The sequence below is a fragment of the Saccostrea cucullata genome, unplaced genomic scaffold, assembly GCF_032062105.1.
Source record: "Saccostrea cucullata isolate Sc308-1 unplaced genomic scaffold, CSIRO_AGI_Scuc_v1 ctg2847, whole genome shotgun sequence".
NCBI classification, from domain to species: domain Eukaryota; kingdom Metazoa; phylum Mollusca; class Bivalvia; order Ostreida; family Ostreidae; genus Saccostrea; species Saccostrea cuccullata.
Window position 1 is genome coordinate 106,693 of NW_026918180.1, and position 14,423 is coordinate 121,115.

Below are 14,423 nucleotides of genomic sequence, written 5' to 3' on the forward strand. Positions count from 1 at the left end.
GCCAATATATTTGCCATATTTCGGATTGGACGATAAAAGAGACAATCAATTCACATAAATATTTTACTTATTTTTTCAGTGCAAGGAAAGAACGTAGCATTTTCTGCAACAGGAGCCATTGCTAACCAATTTCAACTGAAAGGGATTTTGTATCCAAATGTTTCTACAAATGTAGGAGGCGCATTCAACTCAAGTTCCGGTATATTCACTGCTCCTACAGAGGGCGTGTTCGTATTCTACATGACGGATCTGAGCATCAATAACATCACAAACGCCACGCCCTTCATCGTGAACAGAAGTCGAGTAAGTGGATGTCGGGGAGACAATCATTTGATATCAGAACTCTCGGACTGCCTCGTTATTCTCCCCCTCCATGCAGGGGACCAGGTCTGGACTCGGGACTTTTATGAGGGGCCTTTTCACTGTTCCACTTCACAATTTATGGGCTGGAAGTTGTAATTCTTGTCAACACAATGAAACCTTTATCAGACGTATTATTTTCTGAGGACAAAATTTCAAATAAATCATATTTACATAATATGTTATTATATAAGATATTACTTTATTAACACTCATAACATTGTTCTTTGGATGGAACTAAAGCTCAGAAGTTAGCAAAATTTGACGTTATTGAAGTAAAAAACGTAATTGATTAGTGGTTTTTAGCCAGTTGAACTGTTGTTTCTTGATTTGCACTGATGTGCATGCATATTGTGTTGGAAGTTACTGTGACATTGATCTATTGATTAATAATAGCATTGTAGGTGTCCCTCATTTCGCAATATAAGAAAGGATATACTTTATAATTAAGCAGGTGATGGAAAAGCTGATGTCATCTCGTTTATCATTTACCCTACATATATCGTCTACATAGTCAGTAAAACATCTAATGATGAAATAGATGATGGAAGGTCAATATCCAGATTTTAGACTCTACTGTTTTTGTATACTGTTCCTTTCATTAGTACTAACTTTCCCAAATTAAAGGGATATGGACACAGTTATATCTAAACATTTTCAAATTTATTTTTCCATTTTTATGCGCCCGAATTTATTCGGGGCATATATTGTTTTTGTCCTGTCTGTCTGTTTATCTGTTTGTTTGTCTGTTGTCAACTTTAACCTTCGCCATAACTTTTGAACCGTGAGACACAGATACTTCATATTTAGTATGCATACTCCACTAATTAAGCACTTTCAACTGACACAAAGGTCAATGACCTTGTGACCTTGACTGTGACTTATATGCTAAAAATAGCTTTTTCGAACTTTTGAACTATAGGAGATAGAGTCTTCATATTTGGTATGCATACTCCGATAATTAAGCTCCTTAAAATAACGCCAAGGTCAATGACATTGTGACTTTAACTGTAACCTATATGCTGAAAATAGCTTTTTCGAAATTTCAGCATAACTTATGAACCATAGGAGATAGAGACTTCATATTTGGTATGCATACTCCACTAATTAAGTGCTTTGAAATGAAACCAAGGACAATGATCATGTGACTTTGACTGTGACCCATTAACTAAAAATTGCTCTTTAGAACTTTGTTGCCGCCGGGCGCATAGTGTTTCACAAACACGTCTTGTTACAAATATTTAAGTAAGGTATTTCTAATGATCATGCATCAAAAATTTGAATGTACGTGGTCGAGATACAAGACAGATTCAGAGCTCCAAACCTTTGTTATTATGTAAAACATGTTTTTGTGTACAAAGGTTAATATACTAAAATAGGTTCGTTCACAGCAGATATTTTCAATAATGAAATTAATTTTAAATACGATAAGACAATTTCTAGTGTTGCTGAATTTCAGTTTTGTTAAAAATATATTGCTTTCTACATGTATATGTAAACAAAAACGAGGCACAAGCCTTGTTAATATTATAAAGATTTTTAAGTTTTGTATCTCGTTTGTTAATCAACAAATGATGTTCAAATTTTTTGCTGATAATATTAGATGATGCCTTAGTAAGGAATTGTAAACATTAAAATTTGTTTTTAAAAATCATTGAAACTGTGTCCATGTCTCTTTAATATATTCCAGCGCCAAATTTTAGTCTCATCCATAATCAACAGAAAAACAGTCATTGCTTCATATTTGTGATTCAATCTATCTTTCTAAAATTCATAATAATTAACATTTTAGACAACGATTTCATGAAAAATAAAATTCAAGTCTGTTATGTTGTGTATTTAATTTATTTTCATGGAACATACAGCAATGTTGCGCGGAGATATGGCATCGTCAAACACAGGCATAAGATACGCATTTTGTCCGTTTTCTAGCAGCCACAAAACACGATCTTGAATGATTAATCTTTCTATCAGAGGCTGTAGTATAACTTGAAGAACCTGCAAAAAATTAAACAAGAGACCAATAGGACACTGCGCTCGTCTGAATCAAATTTTTACATGTACATTAATACCTTCTACAGAAGGCGATTTTTAATTCAACGTGTCTACTTACATGTATATCTATGTTTATATATGCATTCAACGTAATAGGCTATCCTTATTAAGGAAACATATTACATTTATCTCAAAACTGTGGTAAGTCAGTCTAGACTACAGTCTATAATGAACATGACTGATTTAAATGTATTTCAATGATGTGTCTCTTCCACAAGGTAATTGTAGGTACAGGGCCTACAATCTGCAATACCTGTATAATACCTGTATCTTGCAGATTATAGGAACTGTTTTATATTATGTTGACGTTCGGATATCTTAAGTTATTGATATCCTGCAGTTCCTAATCAACATAGAATATGCATTTGGAACGTTGATGCACCTGTATCATTATATCAACATTCAAGTTTCTCAAATAGAGGTCAAACTCCAAGACCTGGGTTTAATGCTGATTAATATATGGTACCAAAGTTACAGGAGAATACTTGCACATTACTGTACATTTGACCCCTTGGAAAAGGTCTTTATTTGAAAACTTGAATCTGCACTATTAAAATGATGTTTATATATCACTTTGATTCATCGCAGGTTTCCCATTATAAGGCGAAGTTTACGATGATTTTTTTTTATCTTTTCGCGGTGGACTCAAACTAACTAAACCATCAAGGACTTTTAATTTTTCAAGAAGCCTTTACACAAGCTTTGCCTCTTATGGCTATTTTATTTTTAATTTTCATTGCATCGCATTTTTTCTTCAAAAGGGAAAATTCCCTATTCAATCCATCTAGAATTTCCTTTATGCTAAGATACTTTTTGGCAAGTTTGGTTGAAATTAACTGCATAGATCGGAAGAATTCAAAAGAGGTGAAAACGGTTAACAAAAGAACGACAGTACTCACAGTAGGACTGACCGATGTCAATCAGGAAAAAAAATCACTTGAGCATTTCGCATACAGGAGCTTAACAGTAAATTTAGTATTCCAACTTGCAAAAGTTTGAATTTCATTACTCAAAGAATTTCGAAAGATAATGAGAGATAAGAATAATATACACACCGTGATAACCTCTATGTACGGAAATTTTCCTTTGTATTCCTCGTACAGCAAATTGAGCTTATCTTTTATGGATTCTTTCCCTGTCAGAAAGCAAGCAAACTGTTATATCGATCAAATGAAAACACCTTGAATTAAGACAAGTGATCCTACAGTTTAAATTCTTACCTTGTCTGGAAGTAAATTCACAGCGTGATAAAATTTTATCTACGTAAGATTCGAAGTCAGCGAAATCTTTTGCAGTTGCTATTCTTCGAAAAAGCTTGTTACATTCTGTATTTTCTGAAAATAACAGACAATGATAAACTTAAACCCAGTGATAACAATTATCCTACATTAGACACAAAAACTTTACATATTATTATTATGTTTTTCAAATCACCCACCTTTGTATGCACATAGCTCCAGAAGTGCTCTATAAGCTACAGCATTCGTATGACTTTGGTGTGAATCTTCAGAGAGTGTTTTCCAACGAGCCCTTAAGTGAAAACATATAAGTTTTATTTCTCTGCCTTCCAATCCTTATCACAATAACGGAACAAATTTCAAATGTCCTGAATTTTAACCAAAATCACTGTTTCTTAAGCAAACCTAGTTTCTTGTGCTGCTAGTCTTAAAAAGGGAATTGTGGGTCTGAGATCAAATTTGGACAAAGTGGCTTCGGTATCCCTGCTCATTGGGAAATGTGTATACTTCGATCCTAGAAAAAAATATATCGTACATGTAATTACATTTGAGGGTGTGTAAGAAAAATCACTTCCTCATTCCTTTGTGAATTGGCCTCTCTGATTACATTGATATCCAAGAGACAAAATTTACAAATCATCCAGTGTTTTATAATTCAAGAAGAATAAATACTAGATGAGATACCATGTTTAGTCATTCTGTGATAGCAGCAGGAAACACAACAAAGTCCTTTCACAAACGTCACTTCCAAATACATCCTGAGCATTGCGGGAGTCAAATCTCCGCAACAGTGAAGTCCAATCAGGAGACACGTGTCTAATTCACTATTCTCCACTCCAATTCCGGTTACATCAGCACCGTTTCCATTTTCATTAGAGTTACGAACTGCACTGTTCAATGAATGCACTTCCGACCAAGATGAAGATAAGTTTCCATCGTCCGGAACTTTTTCACGTTCTGCTTTTTTAAATTTCTCCAAACATGAACTAATTAATGTGTTAAAATTCGATAAACTATCTTCAGAGTCATTCATCTCAAAAGTCACATTCATGATATTTTCGTTATTTTCTGGAAAAACAAAACATAAGAAATTAACTCGTTACGGTCGAATAAATTTATTTTGAACATGCATTTTAGTAGTATGATACATATTTTAACTGCAAACGTACCTGAAAACAAACGTTTATCTGCTCCTGACGTATGAGTTGACTTGCTCTCTAAGCCAATTACTTTAAGTCCATACACAGTGCTCAATACATGACCAAGATATCCCTTGCAGAAATAGATTTTTTTTAATCATTTAACAATATTTTATCATCATTTGCATCAAAATACATGTATCAAAAATCGTCATTCGTCATTCTTTTTGATCAAAGAAAGCATCACACTTGTTTTGTTAAATCCATTTAAGTTTATATCTATCTGTAACTATTAAAATAAGTTCTGCTGTTTAACAAAAGTTCTTACCAGACCGGATCCAACGTCAATCACTACGTCACATCCTGTCTTGGTCGCTATATCACTAACAAGAGCTGCCATATGCCTTACTTCATGTTGTTTTTTAGGGTTCATTCCCCGTTTGAGTTCAGAAGTAAGAGTACATGGTTGAATTTCCTCTGAAAGATTCCTTGGCAACACGAGTTCTGTTGCTGAGGATATATACTTTCGTAGACTTTCAGTCCAATCGTCCTTTTAATGAATATAATTAATGTTATATAATTATTTAATTTAAATATATATTTATATAAGCATTCTGAGACGTTAAAATCATATTTTTTTATTAAACAGATCTACACTTGAGTGAAAGAGAAACGCTCAATTAGAAATATACAAACCTGCACGTATCCAAAAGGGAGTGAATTTAGTTCTTCCGTCGTAAGATTCAATAAGTCTTCCCTCCACTGATTAAAAAAGAAAGAATATATTTGATTAATACGCAAAGTAATAAGTCAGCAATTATGTTGAAAACTTTACGAATCATGCATTTTAAACTGGAGTTATAAAAATCTATAATAAATTCAATTAGACATCGGACTTATCTTTCTCTTAATTATGTACAGGGTAAAATTTTAGAATAACTATATGGAATAAGGGGAAAAATCATTAATGTAAAAAAAAAATAACAATGAAGAAACTAAATCGATTTAATTCCAAGACATAGTTCTAAATCCAAGCATACGTTGCATTAAATTGTCATTATTTGATCTCCAGAAGATAAACAGACTAAATATACCAGAGAATTATAAGGGTTACATTTTGAAGGTTATCTATTAAACCATACCTTTATTGTGAGGGTAACAAGATATTTTGCTACTTTTTGATTTCAGAAAGGACACCAAGATTTGTCTTTTTGAAAAAGCGTTTCGTCTAAGTAGGGTAAAAACTCAGTGTATAGGGACCACTTGGTATTTGTACGACTTTTTGCGGGAAAATATATCAGATAAGCAAAGAACTTGTTCTAAAAGGAAAATTCATGGCGGGGACAATGAGAAGAGTTCTTATATGCCAGATAGTAATGGTAGTGACTTTTATTAAGTTCTCACAAGCAGTGGACTCCCAGATGTTGACTTTTCTTCTCAATGAAATGTCGAATTACAGAACAATGTCCCATGATATGCAGGTGGAAATAAATGAACTGAAGTCCAAAGTGGCCTCTCTGACGTCACAGAACGATCAATTGCAAAGAACGGTGACGTCACTGGATTCTAAGACCAAGCACCTTGAGCAGCAATTAAAAAGTGATGTAAACAAATTTAACGCAGATCTCCTGGTTGTGGAAAAAGCCACAAACAACTCTTTTCTTTTTATCCAGACGGAACAGAGAGTTTTTGAACAACGAATACAGAAAGAATTTCAAAATATTTCCAGTGAATTTAATGTTAAGCTAACACTCTGTAAGTATAAAAATATGTTATGATTAAGCTAAACTATGTTATGAATTATCATTAACAGATCCATGATTTGTATTCGCATTCAGAATGGGAAGGGTCTGTTAATTATCTTTAAAGAATCAGCTTACAGAATAACTCTGAGTGAGATTACATTTTATTTTAAATGAATGTACAAACAATTAAGAAATGACTAATTTGCATTAGTTACTCTGCTGACTATACCATATGAAGAAAGGAATTGTTATATATCGCCCATTCAAATTGTTCAAGATGGAGCTAACAATAAAATTATGGAATAGCGTTATCGCAAAACATTAAATGTGTCCTTTAATCTTGATAAAATACAGGTAGATCAGATGCAACATCCAAATTATGATTAATCTAAGTATCAATTTTGGTAAATACAATAAAGATAGAGCTGGTTATTCATCTGGATATATAAGGTTACAGTAGCCTTTGAAGAACAATATAAGAAAACACTTTTGTCCTGCATCAACATATACAGACCTTCTCCAAAAGTTTAACACAGGCAGACAAGATACACAAATGCATATATTTACAAAACTAAAATCTCATTGGAACTTCGTTGAGATATCATAGCTTAGAATAGTTTTGGGCAAATGTTATACATGTACGAGGGTCATTCAAAAAGTTCGTAGACTTTTGTCCTAACTTTTTTATTTAATGTCATATTATATCCAAATTTGGTACAAATTTTTTAACAACAGATTCAAATAATTTGAGCAAAAAAGTTGGAATGTATCTTCATATTTATTAAAATTACCAAGGATTTAGAACAGCAAAAAAGTGGTCACGGAGCACCGTCAAAATTGAGTAATTTACTAATTTTCACTTTATAGTATTTATAGCAATACCTCTAATAAATGGAGCTGAAACGAAATAAAATTTACATGTTTGAATAAAGTATTGCTGTATTAATTAAAATCAAATCAGGTTATGTAATATGTCGCTCCATTTTAAAGATATCAGTATCTAAATACATATGGACTTGATTCAAAAAAGCCAAAAACCATAACGTTAGAGGACGTCACGGAGCAGCAAGTATCAATAAAATTGTACTGTACATTTGGGAAACTTCTTCTACAAGCTAAAAAAATCCGTATAAACCAGGATCTGTATGAAAAATAATCTGTGTATTTGTATTAAATGGAAAATACAATTTTTGAGTGGTGGCGAGTTTGAATCTGACGATGGATTGTCTTCAAAGAAACAGGTTAAAGTTAAAAATATTGTCGAAAGAGTTCGAAACGTCACTGAACGTAATGTGTGCTTCACTGTTGCAGAATTAATAGAGTTACATGGTAAATTAAAGAATTTGAAAACAATGACATTCTTATTCAAGCTATATTTGTACAATTGTTCGCAAACTAGGTGTTAAGTGTTATGGATATGTTTTTTGAATGGAGAAGACGCTACAAACTGTGTTTGAAATTTAAAAAAATTACTATAATTTTGACAAACTTTCTCAACGTTGTCTTTGACGCTACAATGTTGGTTAACCGTGCTCCGTGGTAACAAAACATGTTGGTTTAAATTTTGGCTAACATGAGTTCTATTTAATCAAATGGAATGAAACTTCACACTTCAAGAAAATAAATGTTTATGTTTACGAAAATGTGTTAATCTATAATCTTGTAATAATTTTATGTATTTTTTGAATGTATACCCCCGGTACATGTATACTAGTATTTATGTCTTTGACGAAGGTTTGTTAACCCACATCTAGAGTTTGTGTTTAGATTCAATGTTCGATGTTTTACAATGTACATAGACTAGGAGGTGTGGAACCTTTTCTTAAATCAATCACTGTTAAATTTGATCCTTCCCACTCTTGAATTGGTTTATTTTTATATCTGCTTACAATGTCTATGAAAAGTTTAATTTTTACTTAATCAACGTATTTTACTTTCACTTTCTCAAGCAAATCACAATGTGGTGTTTTCGGCTTATGGCGCCCCAGGAAATATGCTACAGCACAAAACTGTCATATTTTCAAACATCTCCATCAATGTTCCGCCAAGCTATGACAGCGCCACAGGAATATACACAGTCCCGGAAGACGGGATGTACACACTGCGCATGACAGATGGAATAGTTCCTCACACAATCAGAAATATGTCGCCTTTCGTGGTGAACAACACGCTCCAGCCAGGCTGCTTTGCGGTTGGACAGACTATACTTCAGGTTTGTCAGATATATGTCCAGCTTCGTGTGGGAGATAAAGTGTGGATTCAGGATTCCAACGACATTAATCACACCGACACGTCCATATTTTCTGTATGGAAAATGTAGCTCTGACGTTGATTCACTTTTAAAAATTGTTATAGACTGCTTCAAGTCAGATCAATTAAAATTTTATGTATTTTCTTTTGAAAATCAAGCAAGGAATAAAGTTTGGTTATAGCAACATGTTAATTTTTCTTTCACAAAATTAATGTTTGATTGTTATTCCCTTTGAAACATTTAATATATTTTTACAATTATTTAATTTTAATGAAATCAACCTTTAACTGCAAAAGATGTACCATTTTAATAGAATATGCAATGACAGCACTTTCGACTAAGTTTGATGTCTTGGTGAAGTATTTGCAAAATGAGCATCATTCACCAGAACCGAAAAGGATTATAAACTTGACTGAAATACTTTCTTACAACCCTGTTGACAAATTCTAGCTGCTCATTTCTGGTATATACATGCAATATGTTTTTTAAAAGGGAGAAAATGCCAGGTAAATACCCGTTTTGGATGATAGAAAAAAGAAATGCAAAATAATTTATCTAAAATCTCACTAATCCATACCTCAGGAGGAAGTGACTTCCAGGGTTCCTCAATAAAGAATCTTGTTACTTGAAAGTTATACATCCACTGGTTATCGACCAGGATTTCCACAAGTCTTTTGTTACAGAATGATAGTTCTTCCATTTTATTCACGCATTTCTAGTGGCCTACCTGGCCTATGAACCTGTGAAAATAGCCAACAATCAATTTTGATGTAGGTGCATTTCTTAGACAATTTAACAACGCGTAATAAATCGGTAAAATTGGCAGGGATAAAAGTAATAAGTTAACATTGGCCATTTTGGTATAGCCGACAGATATTGTCTCTATGATGTATAATCTTGTGTAAGTTTGTAAGATACTTATTCACTTTTTAATGCAGTTAAGGACATACAAAACGCACGTTACCAACCAGCTGCAATAATGTAGCCCTCTCCGATTTTTTTTATCTGTTATTTTCTGGAGAGGGCTACAATTCCACAGCATCTCCGTAATGGTGCAAAAATATTTTGTAAATACTGGCGACTGCAGGCAGAATAAATTGTTTTCACAACCAACTTACTTCTAATAAGACGAAATTTTTATTCACTGTCGACATCAAAGCTCGTTAAACGCGAAAACCATGTAAAATAAATCTATGCATTTACTTCAGCAGCCATGACAGTTCACGCGTGACGTAGTGAGACTTGCGCTTGAAATTTAGAACAACTCAATAAAGCAAGTGTCGATGTTTATATATTGTGATGAATAGTAACACTTAACATCGATAAATAAAATCATTCCATGATTCATTTTTTTGTAAACACCGATATTTAAGCTTAAAATAAGGTAATTCCAAAGAAATCCACTCCCTATAGATCCTTAATCTCATTGGCTGTCCCGAAATAAAATCTGTCAAGGTCAGTAAACATGGCGGATAAATTTAAGTTGTGATGTTGACATACACGAAAAATACTGATATATGGATTGTTCTGTATATTTTTGGATCGATTTATGTCTGGGATAACTACATTTTGGAAGTCCAGGTAAGACATATAAATAAAATAGCCGTTTACTAACAATTTAAGCCGAAATCCGTGCTCCCGCTCTGCACCATTACGGAGATTCTAAGGAGTTGTTGCCCCCCCCCCCCCCCAAAAGGAGAGGGCTACATTATTGCAGCTAGTTACCAACTGATAATTTTTCACGATATTCTTAATCTAAGCTTATAAGGTCATCAGATGTTCATAGACAAAAAAATTAGCATGCATTACCACACAGTTCCTTCAAGAATTGGAACTCTTCAACTCCATTGAAAAAGACTAAAAAGTTCAAACTACGTTGCATATGACCTTAAAACCATTCAAACTGAGATAACGTAGCTATTAATAGTACCTACGTATTTAAACCTACCCAAAGTAGCTATTTTTACCTACTTTTTGTATTATTTGCATTTTGTGGCCAAAAGACCAAAAGGCGCAACATGATGAATACCATATTTTGATACAGTCACACTGATGATGAATACAACAAAATTTTGGTCCAAAAATGATTACTTTCTGAATTGGCAATTTTACATTAGTTTCTACGCAAAATTGATAATATACGAAGTAATTTTTTGGCCAAATTTTTGTTATATCCATCATCACCGTGACTTTGTCAAGAAATTTGGAGCTCACTATGTTGCGCCGTTCCTGCGTTTGACCACAAAATGCAAGTAAAGCAGAAAGTAAGTAAGAATAGCTACTTTTGGTAGGTTTAAATACCTACGTGGCTTTTAATAGATACCTAGGTATAAATAGTCTTTAAATTGGACTGGGCCTTTTCAATGTTTATTATTCTGTTAAAATGTTTCCGATATAGAGTTCAGAAGGTAAAATAACTACCTTTTATAGTCCACGCATAGTAAAGCTATACCCCGGGGTATAGTTTTTGCTATCCACCCTCGGAAAATTTTCATGCAATTTTTGCTGCCAATTTTGATTTCCAGCGATAAATCTATAGACTGATGATGATGTCATAAAACTCCACTAGCATTGTGAAGTCATCAGGATTTCAGATTATTCTTGAAGTATTATCTAACTCCAAAAAATTCAAACCTTAGAAATTATATTATACATCAGTATTATAAAACGCTTATCCACTGGTTGTGAGTGGGATAGCTCTTTTAACAAATCCTTGACAGGGACTATTCCCCTCGGGCAAGCCCTCGGGGAATAGTTCTCTGTCGCGGGTTTGATAAAAGAGCTATCCCACTCACAACTAATCCGAGATTCCTCTGACTCTAACCCCCGCTTTTATATTATGACTTGTGCGGGGGAGAGTCAGAGCGGACTCCATATTGAAAACTGGGAATTTGGCGAAACTAACTGGTGTCGCGACTTTGCCTACCTTTTACAACTTTATTTCGCGGAGCTAACTCCCGAGACGCGAGAAATCAGTAAAATGATTATTATTCTACTTGTTAATCGTCATTACAATGATGCTACCGCCGTTTAAACGGTCCTATCACCGACAAATAAAGCATCACTTGAATTAGGTCGCCCCCTCGCCATTCGACTTCTTTGCGCATGACGTCAGCACACAAATACACAAAATTCCAAAGTAACACGTGCTCAAAACACGTGTGGACCTTTCGGAAAAATGTGAAAGTGTTGTGAAAAAATACATAAAACAATATAATGATGTTTCATTTATTTATATATAAGGAAAGCAACTGTCAAAAACGACTTCTATGCTAAAATTCAGGTTAAAAACAGCATTAACACCAAACATGATATTTTCACGTGATAGTTTTGTTTGTGTATTTGTGTGTGACGTCATGCGCAAAGAAGTCAAATGGCGAGGAGGCGACCTTATTCAAGTGATGCTTTATTTGTCGGTGATAGGACCGTTTAAACGGCGGTAGCATCATTGTAATGACGATTAACAAGTAGAATAATAATCATTTTACTGATTTCTCGCGTCTCGGGAGTTAGCTCCGCGAAATAAAGTTGTAAAAGGTAGGCAGAGTCGCGACACCAGTTAGTTTCGCCAAATTCCCAGTTTTCAATATGGAGTCCGCTCTGACTCTCCCCCGCACAAGTCATAATATAAAAGCGGGGGTTAGAGTCAGAGGAATCTCGGATTAACTCACAACCAGTGGATAAGTGTACACTGTATATTGTTCAACATTATTGAGAAAGTTAGAAACAGTATTAATTTGACTTTCTGAATCGGAATATCAGATTTGTTTTCCTCATAAAAGAACAAACAATGAAAATATAACCAAAAGACCAACCAAACTTTAAAATATTAACAGATTAGCCTAACCCAAATGCAAATCTTACCTTCTGTCCTAGTTTTCTGTACATGCATACATATCTGCTTAATTGCGTCTACATGTATATACGTTAAATTCAATCACATACATGTCTCAGAATTGTCGTATATACGCTAAGAACTTCTTAATTTAATTAATTCAATTTAAAACCACAAATAAATTTGCGATTATAGTCACATTTCGGTTTCTATTTTGATTTGAAATCTACTTTCATTTTGCCTTGGTTAAATAGTAATTCGTTCCATTGATAATTCGCTCTAATGCAAACCACCATCTATCAGTTTACCTGTTCTCTTTTTTAAAATAAGTTATTTATCCCTAGTGTCTTAACGCTCTTATATGACAGAAAATCTTATGTTTGGCAATATCAATAATTCCATAATCAAGCTTTCAAAGGAACAAATTAAAGGAAAGAATCTGGGTGGATTAGGCGAGTCATATGCCCACACGGATTTTTTCGCTCTGTAAGCATATCGGAAATTTTATAGTTGTACGATACGATTTACCTAAACATTTAAACTTTGTATAGTACTGTCCAGATGACAATTTCTATATCTTTAGACCTTGCAGTTACTGCTACAATATTTTTTAACGTGATGCTTTTCATACTGCGTGTTAATTGTTCTATCATATATGTTTTCAGAGGGTTGGAAATGGCACGCTTTACCTTTCCTTTTAACTGTTTTTGCATGCAGAATAGCCATATCGTGCTGGTCTACCAATGATTATATACATTTCAATCGTGTTATGTAGTCTTGAACTGAATGCATTCAAAATATTATATACACATGTATCTTGAAAACTTGTTTATTAAAGGAAATATATTAATTGGCCGTAAATAAATTCATCATCTTATCTATTCATTTTGTTTTCAGTGAAAAAATATATCTATGTAAATTTCAACCTGAACTTAAAAAATCGTGATTCGAACACTCGCGACAAATAACTAGGTACTTCAACACCACCGCTATGACTACTGAGCCACGAAGTCGCACATACAGTGCCCTTTAAATAGCAAACAGTTCTATAATTATGTATACGCACAATTAGACTTGGAGTTTTTGAGAATATGCTCCGAATTTTAAGTAGCTAAACTAACTTTTTTATATAGAGTGGGTCTTCGTACCATTTTTTTGAAAATGGTGAGAGATACATCCTTCCACACCCTTTCAATATTTGTTTACGAAAAAATGGTACGAAGACCCACTCTATATAAAAAACACAGTTTTAACATTCCATTTCTATCATTTTTATAGTTTTTAAGGCGTGTTACCATTTTGGTGTGTTAATTACAATCAATTTGTAAGTCATTTGATTCAGGTTTAATCTTTACTGTATGCATATGGTTATAAATAACTCCCAAATTTAACAAAAAGTTGAATTTGCAAGAATTTTTTAATCAATATTTTACCTGCCTTTGCGTAGGCATATGACTCGCCTAATCAACCCAGATTCTTTGCTGTACAAGTGATGGAGACCTGACTGTGACAGAAGTCATTTGACTGAAATAGAGACATCATGCATATTAGGTCTTTTGTAATATACCAATGTCCATGACTATACTTGCCGCTCAAATTTCTGTGATTTTTAAAGTCTTTTTACATTCACATTTGTTACACTGTGGTCTTGAAAGATTCCCCACTCTATATATTGACATTGTTATTGCAATCATATGGAAACGTGGTGGCTGGTTACCCTTTCCAGCATTATTTTCGGTGTCCTCGGAAAGGTGTAAAGACTAATAGTCAGTTTTGTTTTTTCCCTAGAATTCTGACTTT

The 14,423-nt window shown here is 33.6% G+C and overlaps 2 protein-coding genes across 2 annotated transcripts; one reads left to right on the forward strand and one right to left on the reverse strand.

Moving 5' to 3' along the window:
- Nucleotides 1-2,192: 2,192 nt before the first annotated feature.
- LOC134258884 (probable methyltransferase-like protein 25) lies at nucleotides 2,193-12,820 on the reverse strand. The gene is made up of 11 exons (XM_062741478.1): nucleotides 12,653-12,820; nucleotides 9,366-9,528; nucleotides 5,489-5,554; nucleotides 5,121-5,342; nucleotides 4,823-4,925; nucleotides 4,338-4,721; nucleotides 4,059-4,167; nucleotides 3,854-3,945; nucleotides 3,636-3,749; nucleotides 3,471-3,550; nucleotides 2,193-2,358 (listed from the first exon to the last, which is right to left on the reverse strand). The coding sequence occupies exons 2-11, from the start codon at nucleotides 9,486-9,488 to the stop codon at nucleotides 2,200-2,202; spliced, it is 1,452 nt and encodes a 483-aa protein (XP_062597462.1). The 5' UTR covers nucleotides 9,489-9,528; nucleotides 12,653-12,820; the 3' UTR covers nucleotides 2,193-2,199.
- Nucleotides 6,099-8,941, forward strand: LOC134258826 (uncharacterized). The gene is made up of 2 exons (XM_062741413.1): nucleotides 6,099-6,547; nucleotides 8,487-8,941. Exons 1-2 carry the CDS (start codon nucleotides 6,127-6,129, stop codon nucleotides 8,855-8,857), a joined length of 792 nt encoding a protein of 263 aa, XP_062597397.1. The 5' UTR covers nucleotides 6,099-6,126; the 3' UTR covers nucleotides 8,858-8,941.
- Nucleotides 12,821-14,423: the final 1,603 nt, after the last annotated feature.

Coding starts and splice junctions, on each gene's coding strand:
- LOC134258826 (XM_062741413.1), top strand. CDS start 6,127: ATGGCGGGGACAATGAGAAGAGTTCTTATATGCCAGATAGTAATGGTA. Junction 6,548..8,486: donor TAATGTTAAGCTAACACTCT/GTAAGTATAAAA, acceptor CACTTTCTCAAG/CAAATCACAATGTGGTGTTT.
- LOC134258884 (XM_062741478.1), bottom strand. CDS start 9,488: ATGGAAGAACTATCATTCTGTAACAAAAGACTTGTGGAAATCCTGGTC. Junction 4,926..5,120: donor TTGACGTTGGATCCGGTCTG/GTAAGAACTTTT, acceptor TATTTCTGCAAG/GGATATCTTGGTCATGTATT. Junction 2,359..3,470: donor CGTACATAGAGGTTATCACG/GTGTGTATATTA, acceptor AATTTTTTGCAG/GTTCTTCAAGTTATACTACA.